The sequence below is a fragment of the Octopus sinensis genome, linkage group LG19, assembly GCF_006345805.1.
Source record: "Octopus sinensis linkage group LG19, ASM634580v1, whole genome shotgun sequence".
Lineage (NCBI taxonomy): Eukaryota > Metazoa > Mollusca > Cephalopoda > Octopoda > Octopodidae > Octopus > Octopus sinensis.
This window is the reverse complement of record NC_043015.1, coordinates 41690453-41708887: the sequence shown is the minus strand read 5'-3', so window position 1 is coordinate 41708887 and position 18435 is coordinate 41690453. Positions and strand designations below refer to the sequence as shown.

Genomic DNA, 18435 nt, shown 5'->3' with positions numbered 1-18435 from the left:
GGCGCTCTAACCACTGAGCCATTCACCTTCAAAGGATAATAGTAATATAGCACGGTTCCATTTTTCCCACTGAACTAATCTCTACCCACCTAACCCCACCCCCACTGCTTTTGCCCCCCTCCTTCCCCCTGCACACCTTCAGCTGCAGAGGTGAGAATAAGTGAAATGCAAATAGGTGAGCAAATCTAGATTTTAGTTTGGAAATAATCGAGAAAAGTCAAGAAATAACATTTTTCTTTGTTTTTTTTATGTTTATATTTATATATATATTTACTAAACTAGGTGGTGGTGGTGGTGGCGATGGTGGCAATGGTGGTAGTTATGGTGGCAGTGGTGGTGATAATGGTGGTTGCAGTGGCAATGGTTGTGATGGTGGTGGTGGTGGTGGTGGTGGTGGTGGTGGTGGTGGTGTGGTGGTGGTGGTGGTGGTGGTGGTGGTGTTGGTGGTGGTGGTGGTGGTTGTGGTGGCAATGGTGGTGGTGGTTATGGTGGTGGTGGTAGTGGTAATGATGGTGGCAATGGTGGTGATGGTGGTGGTGGTGGTGGTGGTGGTGGTGGTGGTGGTGGTGGTGGTGGCATCTGTGTTTGAACGGAGGACATCAGACACCGTCTTGGTTTTCTTTCTGTTTTTTTTTCCTTTTTCCTGGTTTATTTGTCCTCTGTTTTGTTTTTTTTTTGTATTTTGTTTGGTTCTTTGCTACGTTTTATTTTATTTGCATTTTTTATTTTCGCTGGGTAAAGAAATCCTTCCAAAACACAAAATGTCTCAGTTTTTTTCTTTGGTAGAAACTAGTTTGGTGAGATGCAAGCCACAACAACAACAACAACATCAGTGGTAGAAACAGTAGGAGCAGCAGCTGTAGTTGTAGTAGTAGTAGTAGTATCAGCAGCAGCAGCAATAGCTAATGGTTGTACTACTGGTAGTAGTGGCGGTGGTGGTGGTGGTGGTGGTGATAGCAGCAGTTGCAGTAGCAGTAGTAGTAGTAGTAGTCATGGTGGTAGTAATAGTAGAGGTTGTGGTGGTGGTGGTAGTTGTAGTAGTAGTAGTAGTAATTGTCGTGGTAGTAGTAGTGGTTGTGGTATTATTATTATTATTAGTAGTAGTAGTAGTGGTGGTGGTGGTGGTGGTAGTAGTTGTAGTTGTAGTAGCAGTGGTGGTTTTAGTGATGTTGGTTGTTGTGGTGATGGTTTTAGTAGTAGTAATAGTGTGAGGAGTGTAGTCCTTCTGATAGAGCCATTCCCAAAGGGCCAGAGATAAAAAGGTTGTTGAGTGACTTTGTGTGAAGTCCATGGCTGGAGGTCCTTCCAGGCAATAATATCCTGCACTGTAGAGATATACCTATGTATGTGAGTGTAAGTGTATGTATGAATGTGTGTGTGTCTGTGAATGTATATAATCTACATATATGTATGTATATGTGCGTGAGTACATACGTATGTGTGTACATGTATACGTGCATGTCTATATGTATGTACGTGTATATATATGTGTGTGTGTGTATATATATCTGTATGTATGTATTATGTATGTATTATGTATGTACATGTATGCTATGTACATATATGTATATGCATATGTATGTGTGTGTGTAACTCACAAATAAAATGTGTGTGTGTAAGTACGTATACATACATATACATACATATACATATATACATACATATACGTACATATACATACATACATATACATACATATACATACATACATACATACATTACATACATATATACATACATATACAAACATATACATACATATATATACTTATGTATAGATCTTGAATGTTTTGATTTCTTTGTTTTTATTTGAGGAAGGGAATAAAAAATAAAAACCTTTACAATTTCTTTTGATTCCACCCATATTTCTCTCGCTGACCCTCCCAACACCACCACCACCCTTTCCTCTTTCCTCCCCTCCCTTCCCCTCATTGCAATGCTACTCCACAGCACTCTGCTCCACCCTCCTCTCATACACTTATTCCTTCCCAGGTAAGTTAACAAAAAGACACCTTTAATCAAGAAAGGATGGGTTTCACCTAAGTTCACCTACATTCGGAAGACAACCTAGATTTTTAGTGCATTTATTTTTTTTCATCTGCAGTCATGTGGTTTTCTGGTTCAGTCCCACTGTGTGGCACCTTGAGCAAGTGTCTTCCACTATAACCTCGGGCCCACCAAAGCCTTGCGAATGGGTTTGGTAGACGGAAACTGAAAGAAGCTCTGGGCCTCACAGAGGCAATGACTGAGGCCTCTGGCATTATGTTGTGCTTGAGAAGAAGACCCATCAAACCAAGCAAAATTGTAATCATGGCATATATTGGTGTCGTGCAAATGGCACTCGTGCCAGTGGCACATAATAGCACCCGTTACACTCTCGGAGGGGTTGGCGCATTAGGAAGGGGAATCCAGCTGTAGAAAATCATGCCAAATCAGACTGGAGTCTGGTGCTGCCTTCCAGCATGCCAGCCCCTGGTCAAACTGTCCAACCCATGCCAGCATAGGCAACGGACATTAAATGATGATGATAATCATCATCATCATCAACATCAACATTTAGTGTCTGCTTTCCATGCTGGCATGGGTTGGATGGTTTGACTGAAACTGGTAAGCCGGGGAGCTGCTCCAGGATCCAGTCTGATTTGGTTTGGTCTCTATGGCTGGATGCCCTTCCTAATGCCAACCACTCTGAGAGTGTAATGTGTGCTATTATGTGTCACTGGCACAAGTGCCATTTGCATGAGTCTGGTGTTGGCATTGACTGTCATTTCACTTGGCTTGACACGTGTGTGTGTGTGTGTGTGCACGTGCTAATGAGGGTGATTGAGTATATATATATATATATATATATATATATAGGCACATGTACGTGGGTGTGTGGTTGCGCATGTGTATGTAGGGACATGCATGCTTACGCAATTACTATGAACATTTTTACTCCCTTACCTTTACTCCCGCCCCTTACTTAGCGGTCATTCTAATAGCTCTTTTGTCTTAATAACGGTCAATCACACGGTCATTTTCCTTTGTTTAACGGTCATTTTCATAGCATTTTTTCCAATGGCCGGATAACTGAAGAGATGCCGGCGTGGGTTTCCATCCCGACATCCGAAACTCGGAGTCTTATTATGGCTACCGAATAATTGTCTCATATTACATTTACAGATAAATTCCTCTATTTACATAATATCGAGGTTTCTTTCATTATTTTGTTGTCTTACCATTTCTATCAATATATATATATATATATATAGGCACATGTACGTGGGTGTGTGGTTGCGCATGTGTATGTAGGGACATGCATGCTTACGCAATTACTATGAACATTTTTACTCCCTTACCTTTACTCCCGCCCCTTACTTAGCGGTCATTCTAATAGCTCTTTTGTCTTAATAACGGTCAATCACACAGTCATTTTCCTTTGTTTAACGGTCATTTTCATAGCATTTTTTCCAATGGCCGGATAACTGAAGAGATGCCGGCGTGGGTTTCCATCCCGACATCCGAAACTCGGAGTCTTATTATGGCTACCGAATAATTGTCTCATATTACATTTACAGATAAATTCCTCTATTTACATAATATCGAGGTTTCTTTCATTATTTTGTTGTCTTACCATTTCTATCAATATATATATATATATATATACCTAAGTGATACACACATTTATGTCTGTGTATATGATAGATCAGTAGCCACTACACACATTTTTTTCTCTCCTTGTTTCTTTCTGTGTTCCTTTCTGTGGAAGAGCGTAGGCTCGAAACGTTAAAGACTTTTTCAATTCCTGAGTGTTATACTAATACATCTGTTTGTTTTCTACACCACCTGTCTTCATCTTTTTTTTTTTGTGAATATTCCCTATATATATATATATGCCTGTGTATAAATTCTGTACTTGGAATGACCAATTTTAAATACCATTGGATCTTACTCATGAGATATTGGAATCTTACATTGTGTATAAACTCTATACTTTGAATGAACAGTCTTAAATACTGTTGGATTTTTCTCATAAGGTATTGGAATCTTACATGTATACCATCCTGCCTTAAAAATGGATCTACAAATTCAGTATCCCTACATATCTTGCATCTATTTTCTTTCCTCCACTTCACTCTCTATTTCGTATCTTATTTAAATTAACTATTACTTAACCATCCTCTCACACTGTCTCTGATGAAGGGATATAATTAATAAATATCCTAGAAACAGCTGTAAGACCTTCTATCTATAAATGTTCTGAAATCTTTCGCAGCCTTGGATTTTTATCTCATTACACAAAAAATTCTTATATATATATATATATATATATGGAGGTACAATGGCCCAGTGGTTAGGACAGCAGACTCACGGTCGTAGGATCGCGGTTTCGATTCTCAGACCGGGCGTTGTGAGTGTTTATTGAGCGAAAACACCTAAAGCTGCACAAGGCTTCGGCAGGGGGTGGTGGTGATCCCTGCTGTACTCTTTCACCACAACTTTCTCTCACTCTTTCTTCTGTTGGCCTTCTCGTTTAGCCAGCGGGGTGGCCTCATTTGAAGGCTAAAACAATGCGAAGCGCATTGTGACCAGGGATGTGTAGCAACATCTGATAGCGTGGTCGGTCACGTGATCACATCATATATATATATATATATATATATATAAAGGAATAAACAAAATGGGACAAGAACGCAAAATATCCAGACATGATACAAAAAAGGGACAAGAAAAAACAAGGATGGGTCATTCGGAATTTTCTTTCCTCAGACGTGTTCCAGATTATTTTTGCAATAGAGAGGGAGAGAGAGAGAGCTTACAATTGATAGGGGAAATCCAAGGGAACAATTACAATGTAGCTAAGAGTTGCTTAAGTGTCCCAGGAAATAATCCTTGGATAGTAAGACTGCTGACCATTATTTATCCTGCCGGACATTCTGGAGTGCACCTGATGAAATGTATGTAGAGGACTTCATTATACAAACGGATTAACAATAATCCGAACATTCGTCTCCTTCTTAACCACACAGCCATGTCTCTTTATCTTTCTCTCTTTCTTTCTTTCTTTCTTTCTTTCTTTCTTTCTTCCTTTCTTTCTTTCTTTCTCCCTTTCTTTCTTTCTTTCTTTCTCTCTTTCTCTCTTTCTTTCTTTCTTTCTTTCTCTCTTTCTTTCTTTCTTCCTTTCTTCTCTTCTTTCTTCCTTCCTTTCTTTCTTTCTTTCTTTCTCTCTTTCTCTCTTTCTTTCTCTCTTTCTTTCTTCCTTTCTTTCTTTCTCTCTTTCTTTCTTCCTTCCTTTCTTTCTCTCTCTCTTTCTTTCTTTCCTTCTTTCTTTCTCTCTTTCTTCCTTCCTTCCTTTCTTTCTTTCTTTCTTTCTCTCTTTCTTCCTTCCTTCCTTTCTTTCTTTCTTTCTTTCTTTCCTTGTTTCTTTCTTTCTTTCTTTCCTTGTTTCTTTCTTTCTCTCTTTCTTTCTTCCTTCCTTTCTTTCTCTCTTTCTTACTTTCCTTCTTTCTTTCTCTCTTTCTTTCTTTCCTCCTTCCTTTCTTTCTGTCTTTCTTTCTTTCCTTGTTTCTTTCTTTCCTTCTTTCTTTCTTTCTTTCCTTCCTTGTTTCTTTCTTTCTTCCTTCCTTCCTTCCTTTCTTTCTTTCTTTCTTTCTTGATTTATTTATTTATTTTTTTCTTTCTCCTTCGTAGACTCTCAAGGGACGACAGTGTCCTGAGCAAAGAGTTATAAAGATACGAAGTACTTCGTTACTGGAGCCAGAGGTGGTGTCGAAAGAAGAGCGTTACTGTGACAACAGGATCAAATCCTCAAAGGTACGTCAACCTGTTTTTTTAAATTTTTTCACTTCTCTCTCTCGTTTGCTTTCCATCTTTTCTGACTTGTAAGTCAACATGGTATACAGTGTCAACATGGAGCGTAAACATTCAAACTACATCGTCACCGTAGTAACAACACGATCTGTGTCCTTATACTTTCAAAAATATAAGGACACAGATCATGTCATATAGCCAGCTGGAGACGATGTCTCCTGGGGCTAAATTACAGCAACATTCGTCCTAAACCAGGACTGCCATGTTATGACGGCAAACAGTCTTTCCTGCAAAGTACTGTTGCTGAATATCTCACGTTGTGAGATTTAAAAATAGTAATTTTCTTACATCTTCACTTATCTGTCTAAGTCCTGTTACATTTCACACGGTATCTTTTCTGTCTTCAAAAGTTATCAAGGTATATAAGTGAAAACACAGCCGCAACCTACTTTTTTCTTGGCTGTTAATTTCAGTCTGAAAAATTTCAACTTGTATGACAGAAAATATGATATATCATCATCATCATCATCATTGTCGTCATCATCATTAAGCGTCTGTGGTTGGCATTTGGAAGGGCATCCAACAGTAAAACTCCTGCCAAAACTAACCTCACCTGCGCTGGTGCCATGTAAAAAGCACTGAGTCCACACTGCGGAGTGGTTGGCATTTGGAAGGGCATCCAGCTGTAAAAATCCTGCCAAAACTAACCTCACCTGTGCTGGTACCTCGTAAAAAGCGCTAAGTCCACTCTGCGGAGTGGTTGGCATTTGGAAGGGCAACCAACAGTAAAACTCCTGCCAAAACTAACCTCACCTGTGCTAGTGCCATGTAAAAAGCCTTCAGTCCACTCTGTGGAGTGGTTGGCATTTGGAAGGGCATCCAGCTGTAGAATCTCTGCCAAAACTAACCTCACCTGTGCTGGTGCCACATAAAAAGCCTTCAGTCCACTCTGTGGAGTGGTTGGCATTTGGAAGGGCATCCAACAGTAAAACTCCTGCCAAAACTAACCTCACCTGTGCTGGTGCCACATAAAAAGCACCGAGTCCACTCTGCGGAGTGGTTGGCATTTGAAAGGGCATCTACCTGTAAAATCTCTGCCAAAACAGACACAGCAGCCTATAGTAGTTTTTCCACCTGGCCAGCACCTGTCAACCATCCTATCCATTCATGCATGGAAGATGGATGTTAAATGATGATGATTTATGTATTTGTTTATTTTTTGTTTTTACAGTACACGATCCTGAATTTCCTACCAAAAAATCTGTTTGAACAATTCCGGAGAATTGCCAATTTCTATTTTCTCATAATGGGATTAATACAGGTGAGATCTCAATCTTATTTTTATATTTCGTGTTTTGTACAAAGGTTAAGTTTAGGGTCGTCCTTGGGGTTGTTGTTTGACCACACCCCAGGTCAACCTTGAATAAACAGACCAATGATCTCTGACATTCCAGCATGACCATCCTGTCTTTTACTCAAAGGGTGTGTGTATCTCCCCACCTCCCTCCTACACCTTCTCTCTCTCTATCTCCAGCATCGTCTCTCTCTCTTCCCACCTCTCACTCTCTCCACCTTCTCTCTCCTTCCTCTCCCCACCTCTCTCTCTTCCCACCTCTCTCTCCCCAACTCTCCCTCCTCTCCTCACCTCTCTCTCTCTACCTCTCTCTCTTCCCACCTCTCACTCTCTCCACCTTCTCTCTCCTTCCTCCCCCACCCCCCCACCCCTCTCTCTCTTCCCACCTTTCTCTCTCCCAAACTCTCCTCCTCTCCTCACCTCTCTCTCTCCCCACTTCTCTCCCCCACTCTCTATCCCCACTTCTTTCTCCCCAACTCCTCTCCCACTCTCTACCCCCACTCTCTCTCCCCACTTCTCTCTCCCCCACTCTCTCTCCCCACTTCTTTCTCCCCCACTCTCTCTCTCCCCACCTCTCTCTACCCCACCTCTATCCCCCATCTCTCTCCCCCACTCTCTCTCCCCACTTCTTTCTCCCCCACTCTCTCTCCCCACCTCTCTCTCCCACCTCTCCCCCACACTCCCTCCTCTTCTACCCTTCTCTCACTCCCCCCCTCTCCCCCACCTTCTCCCTCAACTCAACCAAGTATGCACTCGACTGTACAAAGTTTTCCTTTCTTATACACCGATGCAACTTCTTCCTGTCCAAAGATTTGGTCCTTGGGACTGCAAAATGAATGTCTCAACCACTCCACCAGGCTTACCTTTACTATTACTACTACTACTACTACTACCGTTGCTGCTGCTAGTACTACTACTACTATTACCACTACTGCTATTATCATGACACCTCTACTACAACATTTACTACTACTACTACTACCACCATCACAAATAAAAAATCCTTTCTATTATAGGCTCAAAACCTGAAATTTTTTTTTTTGTGGGGGGGGGGGGTAAGTCGATTACATTGACACCCTGTATTCAACTGGTACTTAATTTATCGACCCCGAAAGGATGACGGGCAAAGTCAACCTCGGCAGGATTTGAACTCAGAATGTATCAGAAGAGGAAATATTTATTTCTTTACTACCCACAAGGGGCTAAGCACAGAGGGGACAAACAAGGACAGACAAAGGGATTAAATCGATTACATCGACCCCAGTGCGCTACTGGTACTTAATTTATTGATCCCGAAAGGATGAAAGGCAAAGTCGACCTCAGTGGAATTTGAACTCAGAACGTAACGGCAGACGAAATACGGCTACGCATTTCGCCCAGCATGCCAACGTTTCTGCCAGCTCTCCACCATTGATAATAATAATAATGATAATAATAATGATAATAATAATAATAATAATAATAATAATAATAATAATGGTAATAATAATAATGATAATAATAATAATGATAATAATTTGCTTGTCAGTTGTTTGACCTTAACCAGTTGAGCATGTCCCTTAGTGGCTGACGATATGTGCATCTCTGATCACGAGCAGAAGTAGTGGAGGAGCATCATAGCCATGTGTTGAGAGGGATTCTTTGGGGTTTGAATAATTCACCTCTGGAAACATGGGTGTTTCTTTCAACATCCTTAAACAACCCTTATTCAGGGACCTTTTGAGCGGAATGGGCTACTTGACCAGAAGAAAATTCTAACTGGGCCCCACCTGTGCTGTTTATCTTGATATGAGATCACCATGTCGCGCACATATGGTTGTGATGCATGTGCCTGGTGTACCCTTATCAGACGTGTAGTCATGATGGGTATACTGGGCTTCGTATATTTTACCCCAGTGTCACTTTGATGGCATGCTCTGCTCGCTCACTCAATGATAATAATAATAATGATAATAATAATGATAATAATAATGATAATAATGATAATAATAATAATGATAATAATAATAATGATAATAATAACAATAATAATAATAATAATAATAGTAGTAGTAATAATAATAATAATGATAATAATAATAATAATAATAATAATAATAATAATAAAATAATAATAATAGTAGTAGTAATAATAATAATAATGATAATGGTAATGGTAATGATGATGATGATGGTGATGAAAGGAATAAGTAATAATTGATCTGGTACACTTTGTACCAGAGTGTCTATTTCACCAGACTCTACAGGTGGCGGTGGTGGTGGTGGTGGCGGTTTGTTTGTTTGTTGTCCGTGGTTATGGTAGTAACAGTATAGGTGGTTGGTTGCCAGTGATGGAAGCTCATCGAAGTACAGGTGGTTGTTGGAGAGGTGGCTGCGGTCATGTCGGTGATGGTTGTTGTGGTAGCGGTTGGGATTGTGTTGTTGTTGTTGTTGTTGTTGGTGGTGGTGGTGGTGGTGGTGGTGGTGGTGGTGGTGGTGTTGGTGGTATAGGTAGTGGTTGTTGTGGTAGTTGTGATTGTAAATAAGTTTGTAGTATTGTTGTAGTAACGGTAATGGCAACGGAGACAATAACAACAGCAACACGTTTTGATGAGCACACACACACACACATCTGGACATACGTCCACACACACACACATCCATACACGCATACACACACATCCACACACAACATAAACGCACACATACACATTACCCATATGCTTACAGGCACACACACATACACACACATACACTCCCATAACCCATGCACACATACACACACACACATCCATACACACATCCACACACATTCACAAGCATTCACACACACACACACTTCCACACACAACATAAGCACACACATACATACGCTCACATACACGTTTCTCATATACGTACAGGCACACACATACACACACATACACTCACATAACCCATGCACACACACCTACACACCACATCCATACACACATTTGCAAACATCCACACACACACATCCACGCACAACAAAAGCACACACATACATACACTCACATACACATTACCCATATACTTACAGACACACACATACACACACATACACTCACATAACCCATGCACACACACACATACACACACACATCCATACACGCATACACACACACACATCTATACACACATCCACACACACCACGCACAACAAAAGCACACACATACATACGCTCACATACACATTACCCATATACTTACAGGCACACACACACACACACACACACACACACACACGCGCAGTCGCACACACAAAGCAACCGCTCGTTAAGAGGAGCTGGCAACCATTGTCATTAAAACATGCAACCGAGTGGAGCAAGATGCAGAGCGCAGTAAACAGCATGTGACAATAAAAGCAATCGCCCTTCCCCTCCCATCCCACTCCCTCCCACTCGGAACTATCTCCCCCCACCCTCCACACCCTCATCTCCACCGTCCCCCATCTCTGTTCAGCGTCGTTTCCTTTCATGTTGAGTCCAAGGTGAATTTAAATCCATATCTTTGCTTTTACATATATATATGAATTATATATGCTTGTGTAGATTACGTGCAGTTATGATGGAACTGTGTGCTGTGTGGTAAGTAGCTTGCTAACCAACCACATGGTTCCGGGTGGTTCAGTCCCAAGCGTGGGAAATCTTGGGGCAAGTGTCTTCTGCTATAGCCTTAGGCCGACCACAAGCCTTGTGAGTGGATTTGGTAGACGGAAACTGAAAGGAGTCCGTCGTATATATGTATATATATATGTGTTGTATATATATATGTAGGAGGGTGGCTGTGTGGTAAGTAGCTGGCTTACCAACCACATGGTTCCGGGTTCAGTCCCACTGCGTGGCACTTTGGACGGGTGTCTTCTACTATAGCCTCAGGCCAACCAAAGCTTTGTGAGGGGATTTGGTAGACGGAAACTGAAAGAAGCCTGTCGTATATATATATATATATATATATATATATATATGTATGTATATATATGTAGGAGTGGCTGTGTGGTAAGTAGCTGGCTTACCAACAATATAGTTCTGGGTTCAGGCCCACTGCGTGGCCACCTTGGGCAAGTGTCTTCTACTATAGCCTCGGGCCGACCAAAGCCTTGTGAGGGGATTTGGTAAACGGAAACTGAAAGAAGCCCGTCATATATATGTGTCTATGTATATGTTTGTGTGTGAGTGTGTCTGTACTAATCCCCCCAACATCACTTGACAACCGATGCTGGTGTGTTTATGTCATCGTAACTTAGCGGTTCGGCAAAAGCGATTGATAGAATAAATACTAGGCTTAGAAAAAACAAGTCCTGGGGTTTGATTTGGTTCGACTAAAGGTGGTGCTCCAGCATGGCCGCAGTCAAATGACTGAAACAAGTAATAGAGTAAAGAGAGAGTAAATGTGTGTGTGTGTGTGTGTGGTTATGATGCTTGCTTCTCAATCATGGTTTCTGCTTCTTGACCGTATGGTTTTGGGCACATATATTATAACCCCAGGCCACCGGCCAAAGCCTTGTGAGTGACTCTGGTTGAAGGAAACTGAAAAAAATGTGTGTGTGTGTGTGTGTGGTTATGAAGCTTGTTTCTCGATCATGTGATTTTAGGTTCAGTTCCATGGCACAGCACCTTGGACAGCTGTTCAAGAATTTGGACCTGGAAATCTCCATTTCCAGCGACTTCGAGGGCCACCTCTCAGTGGTGTTGGGCGTCAATGAAGAGCCCTCGACTACAACAAGACAACCAAAGTTTTTTTTTCCAATGTCTGGGGTCTCCCGCCCCTGAGCCCTAGACAATCACCTAATCACCCTTACCCATCTTGTTGCTTAACAACAACAACAGCACCTTGGCCAAATGTCTTTTTATATAAACCTGGGCTGCAATCGAAGTCTTCTGAATGGATTTGGTAGATGGAAACTGAATGAAGCCCACTGTATGTCATTATCATTGTATAATGTCTGTTTTCCTCGTTGGCATTGGTTGGACTGTTCGACAAGAACCCACAGGCCAGACAACTGTACTGAACCCCACTGCCTCCTTGGGCATACCTTCTGCAGTTGGATGCCCTTCCTAACACCAACCCCTTTTCAGAGTGTCCTGGATGCTTTTTAGGTGTGTTTGAGTGTAACCCCCAGTACTAGTGCAGTCAGTGAATAACTCTCCAGCCAAGACCTCTCAGTTGAGTCAGTGTATATTATATTGAGAGAGTTAAAAGTATATAAAAAGCTCAGAAACATGTCTTGCAGAAGAGATGATATCTAGCTTCCCCAGCATTAGTAAGATGGATAAGTCTTCGGTGGAATACAACAAGACAATGAGTAGAAACGAATTCAGTGGTGTCATCATTGTTATTGTTGATTGGTAGAACTCCTTGTTTGAACAGACCAATGAAAGGAGTTGCTCCATCCATAAGCATCCTTCGTCGTTAACAGAATCCGACATGTGACAGGGATCAGAAATGAACCTTAAGAATGTTGGGGAGCTGTGAATATCAAAGATAAGGGTTAGTTGTCCTAAAAATGCAAAAATTGTCAAGTCACTCACTGCATAATGTCAAGGTGTAAAATGGTGACGTGATAAGTATATGACGGGTCAGGTCGTCACATGATATTTATTTCAATGCCATCTAGAATGACCGCCTCTGTTTTTTGTTTTTTTTGTTCTCTGCCCCATTTTTGTGAGTAGTATTGTTGTTGTTAGGGGTGGCGTCGGCAGGGCATTGCCGTTGCTCTTGTAAATAAGTGGTGGGTGTGCTGGCGTGAAGGTTTCTGTTGTGTGCGTGTGTGTCAATACTGCTTGCTTGTCTTCAGATCGATGTTTCAAAGGCAGTTTATACATGTCCATGCTTGATGAAACTCACTATCAGCTAGGTTTTGGTTCTGGTTGACCGACTTCATTTGTGTGTATGCATGTGTGTGTGTATTTGTATATGTACATTTATATATATATATATATATATATATATATACCTTTTTGCATATCTATTTACATTTATACATATAGCTATCTACGTACCTATCTATATGTGTGTGTGTGTATATATATATATATATATCTGTATATGTATATATATGTGTATATATATACATGTATATATACGTATGTATGTATGTATTATTATTACACAGACACATACACATATCTATATATATCACGTGTGTGTAGGTATGTGTGTATACAGAGATGTGTATGTATGAAAATATCTATGTGTATGTATTTATATATTTATAGAGATAGATAGATGTATATAGGTGTGCATGTGTGTGTAAACACATATATGCATATATATACATTCACACACACACACATACCTACATACATACATGCAGACACACACACACACACACACACACACACACACATGGACATAGGTTATTGATGACACTGTCAGCAGTCTGTGGACAACACTGACTTTGAAATTACTCTCCGCAGTTGGTTTTTCCTATCTCTGTTCTGGCTCTTTCCTGAAACAAACGAAGTTCTATCATTGACCTGACTGTGTTCCTCTCAACAGCCGTATTCATAGCAACATAAATGCTACGGAAAGAAAAAAAGTCGATGTATGTGAAGTAGCAATCACAAACGTTGTGGAGAGCCTTGTCATTATAATTTCTTGCCTTGGAAGCTTCAAACACTGAAACCTTACCTCTCGCAAATCGTCAGAATAATAGTGCAAAGGATTGTGTGTGTGTATGTATACATATATATATATATATATTTACATATATATGTGTGTATTTAATATTATAAGTTATATATGTGTATACATATATATGCATGTACTCTCTTTACTCTTTACTTGTTTCAGTCATTTGACTGCGACCATGCTGGAAGCACCGCCTTTTAGTCGAGCAAATCAACCATGGGACTTATTCTTGTAAGCCCAGTACTTATTTCTATTGGTTCTATTTTGCCGAACCGCTAATGACGGGGCACGTAAGCACACCCGCATCGGTTGTCAAGCAATGCTAAGGGGACAAACACAGACACACAAAACTACACGCACACACATATACATATATATACATATATAGACAGGCTTCTTTCAGTTAGTCCACCAAATCCACTAACAAGGCATTGGTCGGCCGGGGCTATAGCAGAAGACACGTGCCCAAGGTGCCACGCAGTGACTGAACCCGGACCATGTGGTTGGTTAGCAAGCTACTTACACACAGCCACTCTGTGTGTATATATATATAAATATATGTTTGTGTGTTAAATATGTAAGGCAGCGAGCTTGCAAAACCGTTAGCAGACTTGGCGAATGCTTAGCAGTATTTCGTCTGCCATTACGTTCTGGGTTCAAATTCTGCCGAGGTCAACTTTGTCTTTCATCCTTTCAGGGTTGATAAATTAAGCACCAGTTACACACTGGGGTCGATGTAATCGACATAATCCCTTTCTTTGTCCTTGTTTGTCCCCTCTTTGTTTAGCCCCTTGTGGGTAATAACGAAATAGTACATATATATAATTTATATATATTTAGGTAGATGTATATGTATGCGTATATATATATGTGTGTGTATTTATATATATGTGAGTGTGTATGTGTGTGTGTATGTGTGTTTGTATAGACTTTGATGGGTTACGGCCAGTATTGGCCCAGGCCATGTCTAACTTAATGGCACTACCTGGCAAAGTCATTCAATTCAGGAATCAGACAACATGGTCCACTCAAGTAGAGTTATTGTTTACAGAGACACTTCCATGTGTAGGAGGCTTCTCCAGGATTTCTTGAGGAAATTAGTCTCAAAACTTTTTGAACTTTATGATACATAATAGATATATGTGTGTGTATATATATATAATGTATATATAATTATGTATATATATTAATATATCGTATATATATATAATATATGTATATTTATATATATATATATCTATATAGTATGTAGTATGTATATATATATATATATATATGTATATATATATATGTATATATATAATACATACATACATACATACATACATACATACATACATACATACATATTTAAAAATAGGATAAAATCTTTATAAGAATTTATTAAGTAGTTTAGCGTGAAAAACCTCCTAACGGAAAAAGTCCACCAATTTTTCAAACTAAATATATTTATTTATATTTTATAAGGGCATTACTATACATAAAGCCCCACACACAGGAGGGACTCTTACTTTAAGAGTCCCTCTATATAATATATACATAATACAATATTATACTATATATATATATATATAATATATATATATATATACATGATATATATATGTATATATATTATACATATATATACTCTTACTCTTTACTCTTTACTGGTTTCTGTCATTTGACTGTGGCTATGTGCTGGAGCACCGCCTTTAGTTGAGCAAATAGACCCCAGGACTTATTCTTTGGAAGCCTAAGTACTTATTCTATCAGTCTCTTTTGCCGAACCACTAAGTTACGGGGACGTAAACAACCACCACTCGGTTGTCAAGCGATACTCCAGGGAAAAAACACAAAAACATTATACATGCACATACATATATATATACATATATACATATATACATATATGGAAGCACTCCGTCGGTTACGACGACGAGGGTTCCGGTTGATCCGATCAACAGAACAGTCTGCTCGTGAAATTACGTGTAAGTGGCGAGCACTCCACAGACACCCACGTGTACCCTTAACGTTGTTTCGGGGATATTCAGCGTGACACAGAGAGTGTCAAGGCCGGGCCCTTGAAATACAGGTACAACGAAACAGGAAGTAAAAGTGAGAGAAGTTGTGGTGAAAGAGTACAGCAGGGATCACCACCCCTGGCGGGGCCTCGTGAAGCGTTAGGTGTTTTCGCTCAATAAACATCACAACGCCCTGTCTGGGAACGAAACTGCGATCCTCCGACCACACGTCCGATGCCCTAACCACGGGCCCATTGCGCCTCCACTATATAGATATATATATTATATATCTATATATAGATATATATATATATATATATATATATATTATATATATATTAAATATTCTATAATATATATATATATATATATATATATATATATATATATATATATAATATAAGTAATCCAAACAAGAAAGCACCAAAAAGACACAACAACGCAGAGGACGTGGAACAAATATAGTATTATTGGACGCTCAGGAGAGAAAAAGAAAGAAGGAGGTTAACGTTTCAAGCGCGGAGCTCTTCGTCGGAAACATAGGAGAAGGAAAGATCCAGAGTAGGGAAGACAGAGGAAAAAAAATCGCCAACGCTACACACAATTGGTCACATTTGAAAGCAATATATAGATATATATATATATTTGTATATATATATCTATATATAACATACATACATACATACATACATACATACATACATACATACATATATATGACAGGCTTCTTTCAGTTTCCATCTACCAAATCCAATCACAAGGCTTTGGAGATTTTTGGCAATTCCTTTCTCACCTTTAATTTTATAGAATTCATGGTTTTTCTCTGTATTTTCCGTTTTTCTTTTTTCTATTTTATTTTTGCAAATGTATGGAAGGTCGTTGTTTTCCATGCATTTAAGCATTCAACAAGTTATTGTTTTCCAAGATTTTGTTTCCTTTGGATATTTTTGATCAGTTTTTTTTTTCTGTAAACAGGAACCAAGACTCTATGGATGCCTCAGGGTCTTCTGTTCTGTTCTGTGTAAACAGGTTTGGGAGAGAAGAAGGAATGGTTGTGGCGAATGAGAGAGTGAGAGACAGATAGATATAGGTAGAAAGAAGGAGAAAGAGAGAGAAAGTGAGAAGGAGAGGGAGAGAGACAAATGTATAACTAGAAAGAAAGAGAGAGAGACAGACAGACAGATTATTAGGTAGAAAGAGAGAGAGAGAGAGAGAGAAAGAAGGAGAGGGAGAGAGACAGATGTATAACTAGAAAGAGAGAGAGATAGAATGAAAGAGAGAGAGATAGAATGAAAGAGAGAGAGGTATAGACAGATTATTAGTTAGAAAGAAAGAGGAAGAGAGAGAAGGAGAGGGAGAGAGACAGGTGTATAACTAGAAAGAATGAGAGAGGGAGATAGAATGAAAGAGAGAGAGAGGTATAGACAGATAGATAGGTAGAAAAAGAAAGAGAGAGGGAGAGGGAGAGAGACAAATGTATAACTAAAAAGAGAGAGAGGTATAGACAGATAGATAGGTTGAAGAGAGAGAGAGAAAGAAGGAGAGGGAGAGAGATAGATGTATAACTAGAAAGAAAGAAAGAGAGAGAGAGGTATAGACAGATAGATAGGTAGAAAGAGAGAGAGTAACAGAGAATTTTAATTAAGGAAATTAGGTTTTGATTAACTATTGGTACGTAATTAGCCAATCATGTTGTTTATTGCGATCACCAAGATAACAATAACCACAGGCTGATAACATTAAGCAGACATATAAGTAACCCGAATGTGTTTGGGACCCACTAAATTTGACAACGATAACCCTCTGATAGCATTATTTATGATTACAATAACCAGCTTCCATCATCATCATCATCACCATCACTATCATCATCATCACCATCATCATTATCATCGTCATCATCATTTCACGTCTTTGTTCCATGCTGGCATGGGTTGAATGGTTTCACAGGATCTGACATGTCCAAGGACTGCATCATGCTCCGGGGACAGCTTTGGCATGGTTTCTATGGCTGGACGATGCCCTTCCAAATGTATTTGAAATAATCTATTAAAAGAAAGGGAAGGCTCATTCCACAAGTTAGGCGACACATCATGAAAGATCCCTTAACTATCAACAGGTTGTGGCACAACACTATTAGAAATCTCCCCTTATCTTCTGTTGTGTTTTGCTTCATCCCTGGTATTTTAATCCTATCAACCCCGAAAGAATAAAAAACAAAGCCAGCCCTGGTGACATTTGAACCCAGAACATAAAAATGGACAAAATGCTGCCTTCATATAAGTATACCAGTTGCTATAAAAGGAATCCTTTTTAATACAGGCGTGAGGCCTGAAATTTGAGAGGAGGGGGATTAGTCAATTACATCGACCCCCAGTGCTCAACTGGTACTTAGTTCATCGACCCCGAAAGGATGAAAGACAAAGTCAACCTCAGTGGAATTTGAACTCAGAACATCAGGAAGACAGATGAAATGCCGCTAAGCATTTCATCTGGCATGCTAACGATTCTGCCAGCTCGCTACATTTGTAGTAGGAGTAGTAGTAGTAGTAGTAGTAGTAGTGAGTAATAAAATAATAATAATAATAATAATAATAATAATAATAATAATAATAATAATAATAATAATAATAATAGTCATAATGATAATAA

At 39.6% G+C, this 18435-nt stretch overlaps 1 protein-coding gene across 1 annotated transcript in view; it reads left to right on the top strand.

Annotated features, from left to right (window-relative positions):
- LOC115222057 (probable phospholipid-transporting ATPase IF) overlaps nt 1-18435 on the top strand; it is a 148494-nt gene that overhangs the window by 37161 nt on the left and 92898 nt on the right. The window contains exons 2-3 of the mRNA XM_029792161.2: nt 5674-5796; nt 7025-7114. Coding sequence (XP_029648021.1) covers nt 5674-5796; nt 7025-7114 — 213 coding nt within the window. The remainder of the gene's footprint in view (nt 1-5673; nt 5797-7024; nt 7115-18435) is intronic.